This window comes from Diceros bicornis, chromosome 36 (genome assembly GCF_020826845.1).
Source record: "Diceros bicornis minor isolate mBicDic1 chromosome 36, mDicBic1.mat.cur, whole genome shotgun sequence".
In the NCBI taxonomy this organism is placed as follows: Eukaryota; Metazoa; Chordata; class Mammalia; order Perissodactyla; family Rhinocerotidae; genus Diceros; species Diceros bicornis.
The window spans coordinates 1,377,967-1,399,227 of record NC_080775.1 but is presented as its reverse complement, the minus strand read 5'-3'; the positions used below and the strand labels follow the sequence as shown (position 1 = coordinate 1,399,227).

At 47.7% G+C, this 21,261-nt stretch overlaps 1 protein-coding gene across 1 annotated transcript in view; it reads left to right on the top strand.

Annotated features, from left to right (window-relative positions):
• The window catches only part of ADARB2 (adenosine deaminase RNA specific B2 (inactive)), a 461,460-nt gene that overhangs the window by 296,926 nt on the left and 143,273 nt on the right, over window positions 1-21,261 (top strand). The window contains exon 2 of the mRNA XM_058532337.1: window positions 15,430-15,516. Coding sequence (XP_058388320.1) covers window positions 15,430-15,516 — 87 coding nt within the window. The remainder of the gene's footprint in view (window positions 1-15,429; window positions 15,517-21,261) is intronic.

Below are 21,261 nucleotides of genomic sequence, written 5' to 3'. Positions count from 1 at the left end.
AAGGAGAAGCCCAGGGCCGGGTTAGCACAGGGACCTCCCTCCAGCCATCCAGGGTCCATCCCCCGCTGGTCAGTGCTCAGGTTCCTTCCCTCGTCCAGCACACACCATCCTGCAGAGTGTCTGCAAGGCCCCTCCTGTGAGGTCTGAGCACTGGGAAGGCTGAGGGGTGGAGACCCCACCACAGGGCTGGATGACCCTGCCAATCAATGGGAGTTCAGTCGGAAAGGAGGGAAATGCTGCACTGTAGCGCAAACCAGGACAAAAGAAAAGGGCATTGTTCACCAAAACTCTGCTCAGATCCGACTCCACCAGGACCCACCCACCCGGCTGCCAATCGCAGGGCCCTCTCCTCCCTCAGGCGGTGTTATCTCATCACGGATTCAACATGGCGTCCTTCTTCCTGATCTAGATGCACAGGGGCCTTCTGCAAGAGGAGGGAGCTCTCTGAAGGCAGCTTCCCGTCTACTCCTGAACTAGAAACACATCCTACTGCAACCTCAGAAGACGAGGCGGCACTTTGAACACAATGACTGGATTCCGAGACTGCAGGAAATCGGGACTTTCCATTGGATTTGCCGATGGGCATCCACCTTGGGCAAAATGAAATCACCAGATATCAGTGACTGAGAACCTTCTCAATTCACTTTTTCCTGTGTCTCACGTTTTTCATTTATTCGTTCAGTGAACATTCCTCATGGCCCTGCTGAACGCTGAAATCTGTCCTAGGTTCCGAGGGACGATTTCCCCGGGGAAAATTCAGTGTGCTTGGCGTGCACTCTTGGCAGTTAGCTGGAAGGCCCTTCTCTGGCTCTCCAGTGACCTACGCTCCCCGCCGGGTGCCGCAGATAGAACGACCTGTGTTCCTGTGAGCAACGCCCTTGCAGGCTGTGCTCCGGATGCAGGAGAGAAGCTCTTCTTCCCCAAAAGTAGACGCGGCCTTTCGTGTGAACCAAGACACAGGCCAGTGCACAGGCGCCTGTGCCAGTAACTCCAGGATCCTAGGAAGGTGCAAAAGTCTATCTCCATCCATCCCAGTACCTGAAATTCCACCATTAAACTTCATTTACTTATATTAGTCCATTGCTCCCTATTCTAGTTCAAATATTTCAAGGAACGAAATGGCAAATTAATGTTCCGAGGTTGTTTTCCCTGTGTTCCAGAACCAGGCCCTCAAGGTTTCAGGAGAGCACAGAAGGCTCATGTGGAACTCGGAGGTGGGAGGCTCCTGCAGGGGATCCTGGGGGAGGCCTGTGGGAAAGGGAGATGGGTGCGTCACACCAGGAGAGGGTTATCGAAAAACAGGACAAGAATCTTAAAACAGGAGGAGAGAGACCAGGAGACCAATTTGCATAATTCAAGGTCACATGTCTGGAGCAACACTCCTTCATCACTCAAAAAATATCTGTGAGAGCCTGCCGTGGTCCTGGCCGTGCTGCAGACACGGGGATGCACAGCAATCATGAAGGTAGACGGACTCCCTGTCGGCATGAGGTCTGCGTGCTGGTCAGAGAGACAGACAACTCAGCAAGTACGACATGTAGTACTGAAGGTGGTGATAAAGGCCGTGCAGAAAAGAAAGCCCGAACAGGGAGTTCCAGACTGTTCTAGGATGTCCGATACCTTGGGGCATATGTGCTCCATAAATCTTTGTTGAATAAACAAACGATGGGATGAATGAACGACAGGCTGTTTCCGCCCTGGGTCTGAATAGCCGAAACTGACCGGGGACAGCATTTGACGTGAAGGACAGCTGTGGCACAGAGGGGGGTGTAGATCGGGGGCCAGAAGTGGGGTGGTCTTCTCAACGCTCTATAGGATTGTATGTTTGTCACTACGTGTGAATCCATCACATGTGAATGTCATAGATTATTACACACATCAGAACGACAAAGGGCCACTTTGACCTTGTGGGCAGCTCAGGTCAGCCTCTGGAAGGGTCATTTATCAGTGCTCACTTGGCCTGAGATGGGCTGCACCAATAGACGAGTCTATTGGAGAGCTTAAAATAATAAATATCATTTTCATACATTAGCAGGAGCTCCTTTCTATAAGGGAAATAATTAAATTTAGACTTGCAAACTCAGATACTAACACTTCGACCTGCTCTCTAAATAATTACTTGTGTGATCAGTGCTCTATTTTTGGTTATTAGAGTATCTAATTTATATAAGAGATGAGAAATTAGCGAAATTTCAAACAGCGCTGAAGAAGATATTAGTGTTGACGACGAGGCTAAACAACATCAGTGGAGGACAGGGTGACCTCCTGGGAGGTTCTATGGTACCTTATTTCTAGTTTTCAAATGAGCTCAATTCAATACCTTAAATAATAAAAGAAATGTTACAAAATAAAATAAAAATCATGCTAGGGCCAGCTCCATGGCCTGGAGGTTAATTTCAGCACACTCGGCTTCGGCAGCCTGGGTTTGGTTTCCCACTGCGGACCTACGCCACTCGTAAGTGGCTATGCTATGGCAGCAACCCACATACAAAATAAAGGAAGATTGGCACAGATGTTAGCTCAGGGCTAATCTTCCTCAGCAAAAAAATAAACTGAAATAAAAATATTGCTACATCCAATTGCCTTCCGAAATGCAAGAGTCAATAAATATCTACAGAGAGCCTAATAAGTTGAGGAGAATGATTGCATCCTGTGAGATGTACTAACTCAATCATCATATTTAAACTAATCACTGCTGACTGTATTGAGTGTGTGTCACATGCCAGGCACCATGCTCCGTTCACCTCCTCCTCTCATTCACTTCTCACAACAGCCCCATGATGATGATGACAATGATGATCTGCATTTCAGAGATGAGGAAACCGAGCTCTAAGGAGGTCAGGCAGGGAGGCGAGACCTCTCAGCTTGTAGGTCCTACACCCTCCTGACCCTGAGGGAGCTGACAATCCAGCTGGTGAGATAAGCACGCATAGTAAAGACATAGCTCTGGAGATATATAAGAGTCAAGTGTGAGGCACGGATGGTGAACATGGGAGGAAATCACAGCCCAGAAAAGACCACAGAGGGAGGTGGTGCCTGGGATGTGCGACCTTGCCATTCTCTCATAAACAACTACCAGGACCTCTATAATGTGAAGACCTAAACGAGACACATTCAGGGCCATCAGAGAGCATCAGATAGGAGACGTGGGGAAGACAGCCAAGGTCACACTCCCTCAGTGGGGCATAAAATCTGTCTTCTGCATCATACTGCATTCTCAAAATAGTATCATCAGCAGTTGGATGAGAGCTCTGAGCAGTGGGTTCAGGAAGGACTCTGTCTTGAAGAATGAAAGGACCCTTCATTTACATGAGGTCCTTCCCCTCAGAAGTCCTGTGTAGGTCTTTTTAGAATGCAGTCTCATCACAGGATCCCTGGCTTCACACCCTCAGCGGTCCTGTGGCCTCCAGGTCAGTCCTCATCAGGTTATGCGGCAAATGGAGCCCTGCAGGGCTGCTTGCTTCCCACCATACACTCTCTCACCTCCCCCAGGTCTGTGCTCTGGCCATACGAGCCAACATGTGATTCCAGGAGGGTCCGTTCTCTCTTACCTCCTGCAACTTTGCACAGCCTCCACTCGAGAAGAATGATTTGGCCAACAACTTAAAGGATAGACTGGTAAACATGAGAGACAGGAGATCATTGCAGAAATGCAGATGTGGCAAGAGCAGGGATGGGCAGTGAGGAACGAGCAGAAGGCCCAATCTGGAGAGTGGAGTGAGGGAGACAGGCAAGTTGAAATGACTCAAGGGTTTCCCTTCGGACCCCTGGGGGGGTGGGGGGATTAAATGGGTCAGAGAAACACTGGGCATGCTAGTTTTTGATGGGAGATACTCATCTAGTTTTGAGCAGATGGACTCAGAAATGCCTCTAAGTATAATGTATGGTAGGAGTAAGGAGTTTGGCTTTCAGGTCAGAAGGGAGTCAGAGATTAAGGAGCTCAGTTGCCTTCAGGCCACCCTCTCCAGATGAGAGCTTTGTCTGTAAGTAGGATGACTTCATGCTTTATCATCTAACTGGGACACTCTTGTCTATTAATAATTATGCTGGACCAACGGGGACAAACTGGGACTGGCCCGGCCACACTGGGGCAGACTGGCACAGAGTTTTTGCTGGGTAAAGCAGGGCGAGGCAGCAAAGATGCTGGAGATGCTGCCCACCATAACATCATCCTCACTGAAATCACAGCCCCAAAACCATCCTCACGTGAGGAAACATGCACCTCGTATGACAGAAAGAGACGTTGTGCACGTTAAGGAAAACCTAAAGATACTACCCACATTGGCCCCCATCCAGGACAGTGACTAGCACATCCTGAGGTACAAGTTCCAGGACTTGGACGAAACTGCACTATTATGGTGCAAGGGGTGGGGAGCTAGATGGGTTATGCAGAGGCAGGCAGCAGATGATGGTTGATAATTTGGGTTCTACATGCTGTGATAGCTTGTGCATAAAATAACCACATTTCAGGGATAGAAGTGCTGTACTAGTCAGAGTTCTCCAGAGAAACAGAACCAACAGAATAAGAGAGAGAAAGAGAATGATTATGGAGTGTGAGAAGTCCCATAGTCTGCCCTCTGTAAGCAGGAGACCCAGGAAACCCGGTAGTGTAGTTTGTAGTTGGAAGGTCTGAGAACCACAGGAGCTGATGGTACAGATTCCAAGTCTCCAGTCCGGGTCTGAAGGCCTGAGAACCAGGAGGGCAGGAGAAGGTAAATGTCCCAGCTCAAAGCCAGGAAGAGAGACAGAATCCTCCCTTCCTCCACCTTCTTGTTCTATTCAGGTCCTCCTTGGATTGGCCGAGGCCCATCAACACTGGGGAGGACCATCTGCTTTACTCAGTCTACCGATTCAAACACTAATCTCTTCCAGAAACACCTGCACAGACACACCCAGAATTAACGTTCGACCAGATATCTGGGCACCCCATAGCCCAGTCAAGTTGACACATAAAATTAACCAGCACAAATGCATGATTCAGGCTCAAAAAACCTAGTGAGCTTGAGTCAGTGGTTGGACGCTCACGAAGCTGCTCACTCACTGGCCAGACTGAGAGTTTCAGGCTGAAGGGAAGGAGGTGTCCGAGAAGAAATGGTCATGGCCAGAGAAAACTAATAAGGACAATCTTTTTGTAAAAAAGAAATAGAATGTAAAACTGTAAAATAAAAGGATTTGTCTCCAAAGAAAGAGGGCAGGGAGGCCAGAAGGAAGCTGCAGGACCCCTACTGAACCAACACTATTGAAGAAGGACTTTGCGGAAACATGTCTACAGGGACAAGAAGTTCAAGACCTCTGTAGAGTTAGTGCTTATTATGCAGAATATCATACTCTCCATTATATCTATGGTTCACTGACTACAGTCCTCACAGTCTATGTAGGTCTACAGGGTTAAATTTTTATTTCGTGGGAATTTCCAGCTTCAAGTTGGTTCTTTAATAGAATTCCTGACCAGAATCATGGTCCAATCGTTTCTCGTAGACTTCTCCATATACTCACTGGTCCTCAGAGCCAGGTGAGCCACGGGGGCTCTTCATCTCAGCCTCAAATTCCCCACAATTTAATCTATGGCTGGAGCCCTCAGCCACCTGTTCTCTCACGCCAAGATCTCCCACAAACGGTCCCACGTGCAAATAACACGTACAGTGTCACAGATGGACACCACGAAACCTCAAGACGTGGAGTGGTTCTTTTAGCCTCAGACATGTGGAGCTGATGTTAATCTTGTCCCAGAGCCAACAACTATGGAGAGCAAAGGAGGAGAACATCCCAGAACTGTGGGGGATTTCCTACAACAGACACAGTGCCCTCCCAAAATTAGGAGAGGGGGCAGGATCTACAGCACTTGAGCCGTGAGGGCGACTGTGGTTTGTTTCTGTGTAGTGAGGGCTGGCGAGTGGATAATAAGTTAAATAAAGCAAGAGCGCCTCTATTTTCCCAACTTGAGAAATGCGCTCAACCTGTGTAAAAACTTTCACTGTCCAGAAAATTCCAGAATGCAGTTGCTACCAAAAACAGATTGCTGCCTGGCCGCGCGCTTGGCACGTTGTGCACACTCAGGCAGTGTCTGCAAGGGAAGGGAAATCTTCTGAAAGCAGCTGTCGGCTTTCTTGTCTGGTCTCAGGGTCTGAAATGGCCTCAAATAGCGTCACAGCTGGACTCTGACCTCCTCGCCTCACCACAGTATCTGTTACAAGTGTGGACCTGCTGCTGCCCCAGATAGAGAAGATGATATACTACTGTGTCCAGACTCGCTGGTTGTTAGATTGAAACCACTGGTTGTCCAGTGTGACCTGTTGTCCTAGCAGTGAACCGATGGAGCCTAAAGTGGCGCTCGCACCTCAAAGTTCAAGAGGGACAATGAACTGACTTAGAGAATGATGTTACCCATGTCCACACACATCCACGCCCCAAGGGAGCATAAAGTGAAGAGAGCGTTTCGACTTTGCAAAGCCACTGGGTGCCTCGGCAGACAATTTGGAAAGCTCTGAGTCTCTCTCAGTGAAGTGTGAACGCACACGTTTAGATATGTAGGTTTTCTAATTTAAATACACTTTCTTGCAAAGAGTCATCTTCCTCCGTCGACACTTGTCAGACCACCTGTGTCTTTGCCCACTGTTCACGTAGAGCAATATGGAGTGAGCTTGTTTGTTTTAGGCTGCTCCCCTCGTTTCCAAAAATAATCCCAGTTTAGCTGAAATGTGGTACACACACCCAAAATGTCTGTATGGTCTACGAGCATGCTCATAACACAGTGGTCATGGCTTGGGCTGTGGACCACCCTGGTAGTGGAGTATCTTAGTGCTGTGACTTTGAGAAGAATCGGTGCAGGAGGAGAACAACAGGCCTTAGAAATTAAACCTTGAGAAAATGATGGATCCCGTAAGAGATCTCTGATTTTTGCCATACAACTCGTTGAGAGCCGCGCTGCTAATTCCTGTGAGTTAGAAGTCATATTTTCACATGCATAGCTATTAATAGTTCTTGTGGCTCCCGGGAGCAGACTGCAGCCTGCACTTAGGGGTTACTTCCTACAAAATTTGGGAACTTTGAAAAGGAATTTAGGAGTCATACAGTCCCCGATTACTTTGAGTCTTTAAAGGATGAAGAAGGCTCCCACTCTTCCACTCCCCGGTTCCAACCACACACTTCCAGCCCCCACACAGGGGTCCTGACCGAGATAATCCCAAGACGCTCGAGTCTGCATGCTCAGGTGAGGGTCCCTGTGGCAAGGCAGCTGTGTACATCCTCGTAAAGTAGATCTCACCAGTTCATTGAGAAGTTTCAACTCCTTGGAGTATAAACTTGGAAAGATTATCGTGTTTTTTCCATTTTTCTCCTTTTAACCATGCTCTGTTTCTTCCCCCCATCTGTCCCTCAACAAATCTCAGGCAGAGCCCATCATTTTCCAGACATTTTCAACCTATGATACCCAATCCAGTCCAGAGTGAAGTTTCGCATCTCATAACCAACTCTAAGCCCACCCAGGGGAGAGGAAGTAGGAAAGAATCTGTCTAATCCACCCAAGTGGCAGCGTGTCTGCCCAGAGATTCCAACTGGCTGCCGTGTGCCCTCAGTAACAGGCATCCAAATACTCGTTATCCCCCAGGGGAAGTGTGGGCTGATTCTGAGGACCCGTGTCTGGGTTTCAGACTCATCTCGAATGAAAGTTCTCTCTGTCTCTGTCTCTGTCTTTCTGTCTCTCTGTCTCTGTTGCTCTCTCTGTGTCCCCCATCCTCCCTCCTGCTGATCTCTCATAATCCAGAAGTTTTATGTTTTCTGCCCTCTGGTCCCCTGGGGCCCCCAATTCAGAATCAAGCCTCCATGCCCATGGTAGTGAGGATCCACCCAGACAGAGCTGCCCCTTTTCAGAAGCTTAAATAGCTCCTGGCTACTGCTCAGAGCCTTTGCACATGTCGTTCCTTCTGCCTGGAGTGGCCTTTCCCTCCCTTAGCCTGGCTAATCCCATATTCATCCTCTTAGCAGAAGTACGCTTGGCTCTGGAGCCAGATCTCCTGGTTCAAAGTCTGTCTCTGTGCTTAATAAGCGGTGGACATTATTATTAGCTATTAGGTCTCAGCTGATCAGTCACCTCCCGAAAGATGCCTCTGTGACATTCTAGCCCCCTGGCCAGGCTAGGGCTCTCTACATTGTTCCTCCTGAGCATGAGAGTTTGAAATTATTGACTAGGCATGCATCTATTTGCATTCAATAAAGATTTGTTGAGTGAATGTATTAGTCTGCTCAGGCTACCGTGACAAAGGACAACAGACAGGGCGGCTTAAACAGTAGACATTTATTCTCTCACAGTTCTGGAGGCTGGAAGTCCGAGATCAAGGTGTCAGCAATGCTGGTTTCTCCTGAGGCCTCTCTCCTGGGCGTGTAGACGGCTGTCTCCTCCCTGTGTCCTCACATGGTCGTCCCTCTGTGTGTGTCTGTGTCCTAAGGTCTTCTTCTTATAAGGATACCGGTCTTGTTGGCTTGGCGTCTACCCCAATGACCTCATTTTATCTTAATCACCTCTTTAAAGGCCCTGTCTCCAAACACAGTCACATTCTGAGGTCCTGGGGATTGGGACTTCAACTTGAATTTTGAGGGACACAACTCAGCCCTTACAATGAATGAGTAACATAGTGCAGGCTGAATGCCTGTTTACTTGGACCCATTGAAGGCCACTCATGAGTTTTACCCATCTGGAAATTGCCAGAAGAGATCCTCACCTTCTTGTGAGAACCAAACCTTCCTGTGTGTTAAGTCAGGGCAGACCCAGAATTTTTTCCTTAAAATACTGTTGCCTGAACTCCTTCGTGTTGTTCACAGGATGGCAGCTTGAAACGGTGTTTTGAAATACGTGATCCTGAAAATCTGTTAGAACAATTCTTTGCCTTTACTCCAGAACGTTATTCCTTTCTCCTGCCTGCATGGAGGTTAATTATTTTCTTACTTCTCGGAGTAGCCCACCTGTTCAAACTGATTTGCGTGCATGTTTAGATGGAAGTAGCGTCCATTAAAGACGTCCCCTTATTCGATGAGAATACACGGCTGTGAAAAGTGGGTCAGGCTTGAGGAGGCCATCTGGCAGAGTGCGCTTCAGCAACAAGAACACACAAGAAGGGAACTTAGAAGAGAGCTGAGGTTTGTAGCCCAAAGGTCCCCACAGAGCCCTGTGGCTCCCAGCTGTCACTGTGTCTCCTAGTTATGTAATTGTCCAAGAGCGCTGGGCTGTGCTGGACGCGGGTGTGGGTGTGGCCCACAAAGACACAAGTACAACGCCTCACTTTAAATTGTTGAGACAAGGACAGAACCAAAGTGCCCAATTTCCGTAATTTTTTAAAATAACCTATACCAAGAAATATTTAGTGCTTCTCAGGAGGCAGAGAATAAGACCAAATTCTTAGATATTTTAGCAATTACAGTTTTTATCAAAAGTTCCAGCAAACGTGCTATGTCTCGTGAATAGATTTTCTGGTTAACTGACGTGTGCTCCTGCGCCAGAGGATTTTTTAAAATTTTCATCTTACTTGGCAAAAATTGTTTCATAAGTTGTTTACAAACAAAACAAAAAATAGATTTCAAAAATTTTGACCTTGTCACAGCTCCTCAGGTTAACATCGTGGGTGAACTGACTCTTCATGGGCTCCCGAGGCGTGGAGCCAGGCCTGACGTCGGTGATTCTGACCCATCTCTCCACTGTCTGTAGCTCCATCTCTACTCTCACTCTTTATGTTCCCCCTTTATTTTCATACACACAGTTGTCTTGATATGAATCCAGGATGTCTCCAAAGGGCTTTATCTTTGAGGTGGTGATTTTTCTTGTTGCAACGTCAAAGTCTTTTTAGTATATTTGAGCTTTCAAATCTAGAAAATAAGCAAAAAACAAAACAAAATCCCATTCCCTATAAGTGGGAACATGACTGCATGTACGGTTTACTCTCTCCTGCTAGTCTTCTCTCTTTAATATCCATCATCCTCCATTTTTTTCTTTATAGATTAAATGACATTTTCTTTCATACTCCATTTTCCCTTTCTAGATGAAATAATACTATCACGCTTCACATCATTTATTTTCTTGTCCAGTCATGTTTTTATCTTTTAATATTTTTAAATAATTTAAGCATAATTTACATACAGAAAAACATACAGATTGCGTGTGTTACAGTTCAATGAGAAATGCACACACATGGGAGACACGTATCTCCATCTAAATACAGAACGTTTTCATCACACCAGAAAGATCCCTGTGCCCATTCCCAGCCACTCTGCACCTGACCTTAGAGGCAACTCACTGATTCCTTTCACCAGAGAGTAGTTTTGCCTGTTCTAGAACTTCGTATAAATGGAATTACATAGCACGTTCTCTTCTGTACCTAGATTTTTTTGCTCAACATAATGTTTTAGAGATCCATCCATATCGTAAGGTATTTTAATACTTCCATCATTTTTATTGCTGATGGTATCTCATTGTATATATGTAACACAATCCGTTTATCCACTCTTCTGTTGATGGCCATTTGGGATGTTTCTAATTTTGAGTTGTGATAAATAAAATTTCACTAAACATTCTTGTACAAGTCTTTTTTTGAACTCATATATTTCATTTACCTAAACATTTGGAAGTGGATTGGGGCTCATGGAATAGGTGAATATTTAACAGCCAAACATTTTCCACGGTTATGTCCCAATGGATGAGAGTTTGGATTTTCTGTATCTTTGCTCACATTTGCATTATCAGTCTTTCCAATTTGGGCCGTTCTAATGGGTGTGTATTGATGTCTCATGGCTTTAATTTTCACCTCCCTGATGTGTGACGCTGTTGAGCACCTTTGGATGTGCTGATTGGCTATTTGCATGTTTTCCTTTTCAAGTTTCTGTTCAATTATTTTGCTCATTTTTTTTAATTTGGATTTTTTTGTTCTTTGCTGTTCAGTCATAAGTTGTAAGAGTTCTTCTTATATTCTGGAAACAAAAGGTTGTCTTGATTGCAAATATATTATCCCAATGTGTGGCTTGCGTTTTGTTTTCTCAACAGTGTATTTTGGTGAGCTGAAATTTTTAATTTCAATGAGAACTAATTTTTTTCTTTCATAATTAGTGCTTTCCATGGCATGCCTAAAAAAATCTGCCTAAATGAAGATCGTAAAAGCAATCTCCTATATTTTCTTTTTACAAGTTTTACAGTTTTAGCTTTTAGATTTAGCTTTATGATCGATTTTGTGACGATTTTTATGTATGGTATGAGATGGAGCTCAGAATTCATTTTTTCCAAGATGGTGTACAGTTTTTTCAGCACGATTTGTTTAAAAGACTGTCTTTATCCCCACTGTATTACTTTGAGATCTTTGTTGAAAATCAATTGATCATACAGGAATGATTCCATTTTTGAATTCTCTATTTTGTTCCGTTGGTCTATTTATCTGTCTTTACACTATTATCATCTTGTATCTGTTCTTCATTATCAATATTCTCAACCAGTGTGATCTCATACGGTTCCAGGAAAGGACTTCCGCTCCCTGAAAATGCTTCCCCACATGCTCCAAAAATATATGAAATCATCGCAATAAGAGCCGAAGCCATTTATTTCGCAATGAGTAATAAGGTTTATAACGCAAATGTCCAGATCATTACAAGTGATGCATTAAACACGGCATGCTGAGCCATGACTAATGTTGACCAGACCTTTCCTGAAGATGACTCCGGATTGGAGGACGTCACCAGATCTCTCCCACACCAGGCCAGTCCAAGCCGGCTGCGCCTCTCTCAGCTCGATTTCCAGCTCGTTCACATCAGATACTCTGGGCCTGAGAACGGCTGAGGGTGGGTAATGCCCACCTTCCAGCCACTTTTCCTGGAGAAACACCGTCTCCTTCTTCCAGACTTTACCAGGAGAGGGTGAGGAGGCAGCTGGAATTGTGCGGAATTCTGTTAACCAGCTTCTCTCAATGTACCCAAAATGTCCAGAATTGAGTAAAATACACGTATGGCCTCCCATTTTTCATCAGCAACCTGCATGAAACCAGACTTTCAAAAGATGACTGTGATAAACACAAAGGCTGGAACTAGTTGGATATTGCAGCTCTGTTGATATTGAATAAATTGAATTCAGACGCCAACTCGCCAACGTGTATCAAGGAAACAACTACAAAGAAAGGCACTGACATCAAATAATTTTGTTGTAATTTTTCTAAATAACAAATGCATTTCCTCACCCTCTTTTCTAATGACATTCTAAAGACGTGGTCTGTCCTTTCTGAGGAACAATTGTTTCTCACACAGAGCTTCTGTGCTTTCAGGGTTAAATGTTTTTCTTTTCTGAAGCAATGGTGGCAGTAGATAAGACCAGGAGTGTCAGATGGACTTACTTAGCAAACAGAGGTTAGCAACTCTGTTGGTTTCTTGATTTGTTTGAACTGGTTTGACTAAGCTGGCCCATGAAATCTAAAATCCCCTGCACTAGAGGAGTTGGAGGGGTTACCAGAGATAGAGATGGGGTTACTAGACAAAATACAGGACGACTCCAGTTAAATTTGAATTATTTCTTACTTTTTAAATTGTGGTAAAATATATAAATAACATGAAATTCACCATCTTAACCATTTTTAAGCAGACAGTTCAGTGGCATTAAGTACATTCACATTGTTGTGCTACCATCACCACCATCCATCCACAGAATGCTTTTCATCTTGCAAAACTGAAACTCTGTCCCCATTAAACACTAACTCCCCATCCCCCTTCTCTCAGCCCCTGGCACCCACCATTCTACTTTCTATCTCTGTGAATTTGACTACTCTGGGTACCTCATATAAATGGAATCTTACAGTATTTGTCTTCTTGTGCCTGGTTTATTTCAACTTAGCATAATGTCCTCAAGGTTCACTCATGTTGTAGCATATTGCAGAATTTCCTTCCTTTTTAAGGTTTAAAAATATTCCAACGCATGTTTATACCACATTTTGCTTATCCATTCACCCACTGATGAACACTTGGGTTGCTTCCACATTTTAGCTATTGTGAATAACGTTGTATGAACATGGGCATACAAATATCTCTTTGAGACCCTAATTTCGATTCTTTTGGGCATGTCCCCAGAAGTGGAATTGCTGTTCCATTGTGGCTGCACCATTGTACATTCCCACTAATAGTGCACAAGGGTTCCAGTTTCTCCACATCCTCACCAACTTTTGTTATTTTCTATTTTTTTTTCTTTTTTTTGTGGCAGCCATCCTGATGGGTGTGAGGTGGTATCTCATTGTAGTTTTGATCCCCATTTTCCTAATGACCAGTGATGTTGAGCATCTTTTCATGTGCTTACTGACCATTTGTATATCTTCTTTGAAGAAACATCTATTCAAGTCCTTTGCCTTAATTTTGAATTTCAGGTAAACAATGAATCATTTTTTCAGTAGATGCATCTCCCACACAATATTGCAGCTGTATATATACTAAACAATATCTGTTGTTTATCTGAAACTCAATTTTAACTAGGCATCTTGTGTTTTCATTTGACAAATCTGGCAATCCTAGAAAGCGAGAACTTTGGTGGATCTAGAACAATCTTTAAGTATTTCACAATTGTGCTAAGGTGAGCTCTGCAACAGTTTCGTGTATTTTTGTGGGTGTTTGGCTGGTAGCCCTGCTTTATTAGAAAATTGTAATTTCATTTTGAGATGCTCCAGACTAAATCATGTGAGCTCCACACTCTTTGTGTAACATTATTGGGCTCCCTTAATGAAATTATAACTCAAGCAAGACATTTCATTCCCTCCCAGTAAATTAGCTTGGGCCGTGAGGGTTTGGGGAGACCCAGTCCTTCCTCGGGCTTATTCTTCTTGTTCGGTAGTATGAGGAACGAGCAGGTGCCTTGTACCTGAGTTATTTATTGTTCTCTTTGAGTGAACATTATATTGTTGTCTGTCCCTACTGGAAACAACCGCTGTTAACAGGCTCCTGAATGAATTTCAGCGTGAACTCCTCTGGCCTCCAGAAAGCTTGGCTAAAGAGAAAGCAGGCTCAGTGCTGAAAGAAAAAGGGCAGGTTCCAGGCCTGGGTCTGGACACCTGAAGACTAATGGCATATAAAACCGCTAGTTAACGTTTCCATGAGAAATCGCACTTAGATGTGCGCCAAAACAGGGGCCGCAGCAGCAGTCCTCCTGTCTAACAACAGAAGCAGAAAAAAGCAGCGAGACGCAAACAGTAGCTGAACTAAACACCCCACTCGCAGGTGTCTACGGCTTCCCAGGGGGGTGGAAAGGGGCTGCGCAGCCCAGTGACTAAGCCTGTGGTGACCAGGGCACTGGAGACCTCACCCACAGAGCTGTAGGAAACGACCCTGCCGCCACCCGGACCACAGTGGACAAGCATGGCAACATTTCCAGCTGTGGTTTTAATAATGTGGTCAAGATCCACGTGGCACATAACAAATCGTGCAGACTTGAGGGGGATGAGTATGTGAGAGGTGGGATCTGGGAACCAGGGCAGGCTCCACGTGGTGTGTCCTGGGCGGTTCTCGTCCGCCCTGGAGTAAGTTCTGCTTGTGGACAAGCGCTCCTCATGTCCGTGGTTGAATTCAGTCCGTGGAATCTCTAAAACAAGGAGCTTTTCCTTCAACTCCCTTTTTAGGTGTGTTTTCATTTCTCCCGATTGTACTTCCAGCCTACAGTTCCTTAGTCTCTCTGTTAAAGATAGGAACTGCTGAGACCACGGTCACGAGTGGCATTTCCCACGAGGGTCCATTCCCCACCTTGGGCTGATCTGGTACCCAGGACGCTGGACTGCTCTTGCCTCTACTTACCTACTACGGGGGATGCAGGCAGAAGGCGCCCCCTAGGGTTCCGTTTCCTGCTTCAATTATACGTCCCATTTCCAGGAAGAACCGGTCAGGGCCCTCAGCTCCTTCTCCTCCCTCTCCTTCTGCTCAAACACACTCTAAGGATATTTTACAGTTTTGATCATTCCATTTTTTCATGCACTTGGGGCCCACAAAGCAAGTTCTCCACCAATGGGCAAAATAGTCTTGGCTTTATTTGCACGATTCTAGTTTAATTGCGGGATGTTTTACTTGCTTTAGTTCCTCTCTGGGAAATGACCCCCCCCTGCAGGCTCTGCCCACTCTGCATCCTGTAAGCTCACGCAAGGTGGTTGCCCAGAGACAATGACCTCAAGTTTTGAGGGACATGGAAAAAGAGGGGGGGAGATGCCAAAAATAAGAAAAGAAGAAAGATGGAAATCATAGAGTTTAAAATTGAATGGAGAGGGGAATTTGATAAAATGCTGTCAGAAATTCAATAAAAGACTGAACCAGAATGAAGTGGCTGAAACCAAAGCAACCTTTCAACCTCCCTCGTCCAAACCCTCCGTAATAAGATCACATGAAAGCGCCGAGTTTTCCTGAAACTCAATGTCAAACATGCATTTCCTCTTCCTTCCTTTCCAGACAAAGTAAGCATGTTGTCAGCCTTCATCGCTCCGTTCAAGCACTTAAGCCCCGGGGCCACAAACACGGAGGACGAAGACAATCTCAGTAAGCAGTTCCCTTCCCCGAAGAGTGGAGGGGGTCCCGGCCCCATGTGCAGAGGGGGGTCCTCCAGTGTCCCCAAAGGCAGAGACACTTGGGGTGGGGGTGGGGGGACTATCTGGGCTTCCTGGAGGAAGAGGCTCTGCTCCCGTCCCCACCTGGCCTTCCATGCCCACCTGGAATTCCATCCCCACCTGTAATCCCGTCCCCATTTGGAATCCCAGCCTCACTTGGAATCCCATCCCCACCTGGAATCCCTTCCCCACCTGCAATCCTTTCCCCACCTGGAATCCCAGCCCCATCTGGAATCCCTTCCCCACCTGGAATCCCAGCCTCACCTGGAATCCCATCCCCACCTGGAATCCTGTCCTCACCTGTGTGGTAGGAAAATATTAACAGTGACTGTGGGATTGAGAACTTCAGGGATTGTAGAAAAATAAGACAGTTCTTTGGGACCATCCCTCCTCTCTTTCCTTCATTTTTCCCCTCCAAACCAGAAAAAAAAAAAAGGAAATAAGAAAAATGAATACAGTGTCTTTGAACAGTTTGTACAATTATTTAACAAGGAAAGAGCTGGACAGAGGACTGCCTGTGGAAACAGCATATCTGGCACAGGAAACTGAAGAGACACCAACGCAGTGTGGTGTGGGGACAAAAATCCTGATTTGAGGGAGGGGATCTGAACAGCCTCCCCTGCTCAGAGGCCTGAGGAGACCCCAGAGGAGACAAGGCTGGTGTGTGTGCATGAGAGAGAAGCCTGGGTGTGTCTGTTGTGCATTACACTCTCCTCTGGTTGAGACACATTGCCAAGCTTTTAAACGAGGGGGATGAGCTGTTCTGAACCACATGAACACCTCTTGCATTTCAATGTCACCTAACAGATGGGTCATCCTTTCAGCCAAAGAGAGTCAAAAACGTGCTGGTTGTCCCGTGGTGGGGAGGAAGCGGGATGTTTGTTGGCGGTCGCTAGGATGGTTGGTTTGACGAAGGAGCAACAGTAGGAATACTGTCCATTTTGCCATCAGCTTTTAAGAAACACAACACCTTCCCTTCCCAGACAACATAGATTGTCAACAAGGTTGGAAACTGAGGTTATTTCCCTGTGTTATTCCACAAAAGCAGTCACAGAATCACGAATGTCGGAACCGAGAGAACCTCGGTGACGTTCCAGTTTGATTCCTCGTGTTTCTGGATGAGGAAGCAAAGGCAGCGAGGATGAGAGGAAGGTCCACATGGGGTCAGAACGTCGGCCTCCTTCCTCAGCACAGCGCACGGTCCAATGAAACCTTGACAGCTGGTTCCTTCTGTCCTCTCATGATCTACAATGGAAAGTTTAGGACTTAGTCAATTTACTGAGAGCTGCTTCAGAAATCTGGACTATATATACACACAGACATATATACATATATACAGATATAAAAGCATATACAAGGCACGCGAGCACACACACAGACACACACATGCCCCAAGCTGGACTGGACGTGTGGACAAACATATTATTTGATAACATACGTAAATAAACGCTGTGAGGAAGACAACCTGACTGTACCCTCTTCTCTCCCCCCTCGAGCTGCTGGGCTCCGGGTGAGCCTCGCCTTCCCCTCCCAACAACACAGCGGCCTCACAACTTCTGACACTGGAGCAATTAGGAACACAGGACCCCAGTGTGGGGCCAGACCTTCCCATGGGATCTGACTCTCTGACCCCCAGCCCCAACCGTGAGTGCGAACCCCACTGCTCAGAGGTCGATGCCTCGTCCTCTGTGAGACGGGGAGAGTAATGTGGCCTGAATCATGAACTGAGGTCGGAATCAAGTAAGCTAACGCGTGAAGACGGTTCAGGTGAGGACCTGGAGAGGTAAATGCTCCATCCCGGCTGCTAATACTTATAATTAAGGCTGTTTCCCCCATTCAGCTCACTGGCTAACAGGTGGAAACTTACAGATAAGAAGGATTTTTGGTTGTTGGTTACATGTTAAAATGCCTTTGAAATGCCTGGAAAATCCTATTTTCTATCAGTGGATTAGTCATCCTCCTTCGTAATATATGCTGTTAATTTACTGAGAAAACCCCATTTTCATACATTGTTCAAAGATAAACCTCCAAATTAATGCACTTGTCTTAATACTTCTCACTAGTATTGCCAATGCGGCCCCATCCATTTGTGTTCAAATGCCGCTGGATGGTAGGAAAAGAGGAAAGGCATCTCCTCTAGAGGGGTGTGTGTGTGGGTGTGTGATGTGTGTGTGGCATGTGTGTCATATGTGTGATGTATGCTCTGGGTGTGTGTGGTGTGTGCTGTGTGTGTACACACCCGTACAGGGAGAAGCAAACGTGAACCACCTTTGGAGTCTCCTGTTTTTATGTCTTAAACCCTGGGTGTGGGAACATCTGGGCTGATGTTACATGACGGCCCTGTGCCCCTCCCCATGGGTGGAGTTTCACCATCAGGACATCAGCACACTCCCCCCTACGGCCCCCAGGTCCCTGGCCCCCTGCACTCCCTTGTCCCTAGACATTGAGGTCCTGACGTCAAGGGCTGGGCTGGGGTCAGGGGTCGGTTGCCGGACAGAGACTCCGCCTGAGAGAAGACGGTGCCTGTGAGCCCAGCTGGGAGCCAGCCGTCAGTGGGGCGGGTTTCGGCTAATGGTCTAGGGGACAATGCCACGTTATTAAAACTTCTTACTTAATTGGGTGACTCTGAAAACTTCCTTCTCTGAACACTGGGAAAGAGTAATTGCTGCCCCGGTCCCATCACCTCTGTGCCTACTATTGACCTGAGGGTCACAGGAGGGGCTGAGACGCCCACTCCCAGCCAGGGCCATAGGGTTGCCAAGGCCAGGCGTTTGCACGGGGTCTGCAGGGAGCGAGGGAGACCTGCATGACCCTCACCCAGATACATGGCAGGCACAGTTTCCGGGACGGCGTGTGACAAGTCTTTGCAAGGAGGCCGTCTTCTGCCTGCTGCCAAACCTGATCAAGGAGCCACGGTTGTCAGGCCCGTGCACCACGGGCAACGCCGGGAGCGGGACCAGGTGCCTTCCATAACCCGAGTCAGCAGGCCCACGTGGCTGGCGTCTCTCTGTGCCCCCAGCACATGGCACCACACCAGTGCCTCTTCCACATCTCTCACCCTTGAAGCACGGGGACCTCCTTCCTGTGTGAGTGGAGGCTCGCTCCTGTCAGCCAGCCCAGTCTGATGTGGATGCGGTGGATAGCACGACTGCTTCTCCAGATGGTGAGTTGTCTGGCGCCCTCAAATCTGCAGACACCCCAGCACCATTATTAGTGATGCGGCACTGAAATTTCCCAGTGATGTGGCGACGTCAAGAAGTCTGGCTGCATAATGACCAGGCAGACGCTGGCCCCAGGAGGGGGATATGGGGAAGGAGACGCACGCACACGCACACAGGCGAGGACACAGATTTGCCCCACTCGCACCCAAGGACAATCCCCAGGAGTGGGCAGCAGGGACCTCCCCCTCCACATGGCCTGCCCACGTTTGAAGGAGGGCAGCCAACGCACAAATGCAGCCTAGAACTTAACTCTGGAAGAATATGGGTCACGTGGAAAATGAAAGTTTAGCCACAGTCATGCCAACGTAAAATTCTGCTCTTTCTCCCCAAAATGCAGTTCTTTTATGCGTTGGACCGTCAGACGTGGCCCTGCATCTGCTGACACTTTTTTTCAAATGGGAGACGGGGCTCAGGAGACGGTTGGTGTGAGAGAAGCAGAATGGAAACAATTTCGTGTTACCTTTCCTTCCAAGTGTCTCTTTGACTCAGACGCTTTCTTAGTGCCCGCAGCCTCTGGACTCGTGGTGACCGTCCTCTCGCTGGGCCTGTGGTTTTTGTCCAGTGGAGTGGGAAGTTATTTGCCTGCTCTTTTCCACTTTCCACATGGAAGGACAAGTGCAACCGTCTGAAACCTCGATGCCGCCTGCAAAGACCTCATGCAGGCCACAGCCCACAGACACCTCGTGTCAGACGCTCGAGGGTGAGGGGGGTGTCCATGTACACAGCAGCAACACGCCAGCGTGGGTACTGAGGACGCAGGCACATGGCTTCCCTGGGAGCAGGCTTCATTGAGGGAAGGCGTCTGGGATCCAAGTCAGAAATTTCCAAGGAGGAAAGAACGGGGTGTGAGCCCTGGATGGGGACATGGTGGGGTGGCAGGGGCTGCCCTGGGTCCCCCTACCCAGCACACACTCTGCGCCCTCTCAGCTTCCTAGCACTCTCCTGCAGGGCTGAAGTCCCCACCCTGTGCATGCACACACAGAGACAGACAGAAAGACAGACAGAGAGACAGAGCAAGGGGAGGAGAGGTAAACCCTTAAATGAACCTTCCTGTGCAGCTGTCTGGCCCCTCACAGAGGGAGGCGAGTCTTGCATAGTGACCCCCGGCTCTCACACACCACGAGTCTCCAAGTTATGACTGCAGGAATATCATCTGGGAGAATGAATTCCAGAGTGAAATTCAGGACCACAACTTCTTACATCCCAGTGTGAACCGTCCATTTGACCTGTCCCAAGAGGACAACAAACAGTAATAAACACTCTGTGATCAAGTCCTGTACCCCAGGCCCGCCCTCTTCCCTCCTGCCCTTCACAGGCCGTGGAGACTCCTCTCTTCAGGCCAGGTAAGTCACCATAACAATGAGGCACTCAGGCTGACAGCCTGCCGTACTTACAGAGCCCGTGCAAAGTTTTCACGCATCATCTCCATGGGTCCTCACCAAAGCCTGGGGTGGCCGTTCTGTTCGCACACCACTCGGCACCAGCACCCGGGTATGCGGAGTCCTGCCCGCGCTGCAGAGACAAAGAGCCAGTGTCCACACCGTCCACGGGGCCTGGAGCCCGTTCTCCAAGAGAAGGCGGAGCCTCCGCCAGCAACAGGACAAACCACAACCAGGGAAAGCCAGGGAGCAGCGCAGGCCTGCGGTGTCAGTGCCGGAGGATGAGCTAGGGGATGACTCAGGAAGCCTGTGAACTCGTCTCCCACACATGCATTAGGGAGGGCGGATCTGTCGGCCTAATCCAGCTGCCTGACACCACGTCCAATTCCCTTCTGCATTTCCTGAGCAGACGCCAGACGGGCCCAGGGCACCCAAGTGCATGGAGAAAAGGGTTAAAGGTCAGAGACGTGCCCGAGGGGGGATCCTCACGGGCAGCCAGGACAGGAGCACACAGGACACCAGGCCCTGCTCTCCTTGGTCACCTTGGGAGTGACCCAGGGTGCACACAGGCCCACGGGGCCGGGGGCAGAGGCCTGACTGGCGGAGGGCCCCATGTGCTCGGATTCCGTGACGTCCAGACCCAGGGAAGCTGGTGCAGAATCAGTAGACTCCAGTCTGCATCAGAGTAGAGCTTTCCGGCCTCCTGACTTTCGATCTCTGGGTTATTCTATCTGACAACAGAGTGCGTGAAACCTGTTAAGTGAATGACAAAAACCGAGAACCATTTCCCGAGTAGGGGGGGGGTTGCAATGTATTCAGTACTGTCCATGTGGAAGGAGATGAACGTCTGTGAAACCAGAGCTGCAGTCCTGTAAGAAGTTTGTGTGGAATCGGCAGGGACCTGAAGTTGGCATGAGGCTTCCAGAACCAGGCGCGCATATCCTGAAGCAGCATCAGACCAGCAGAGCAGGTCTCTCCGCCAGGGACCCTCTCTCCCCTTGCTGTCCCTCCTCAGCCCGAGCAGCCGCATTGTCCCTGTGCATGTATTACAAGTGTCTGTCTCTCCCACTGGACCAA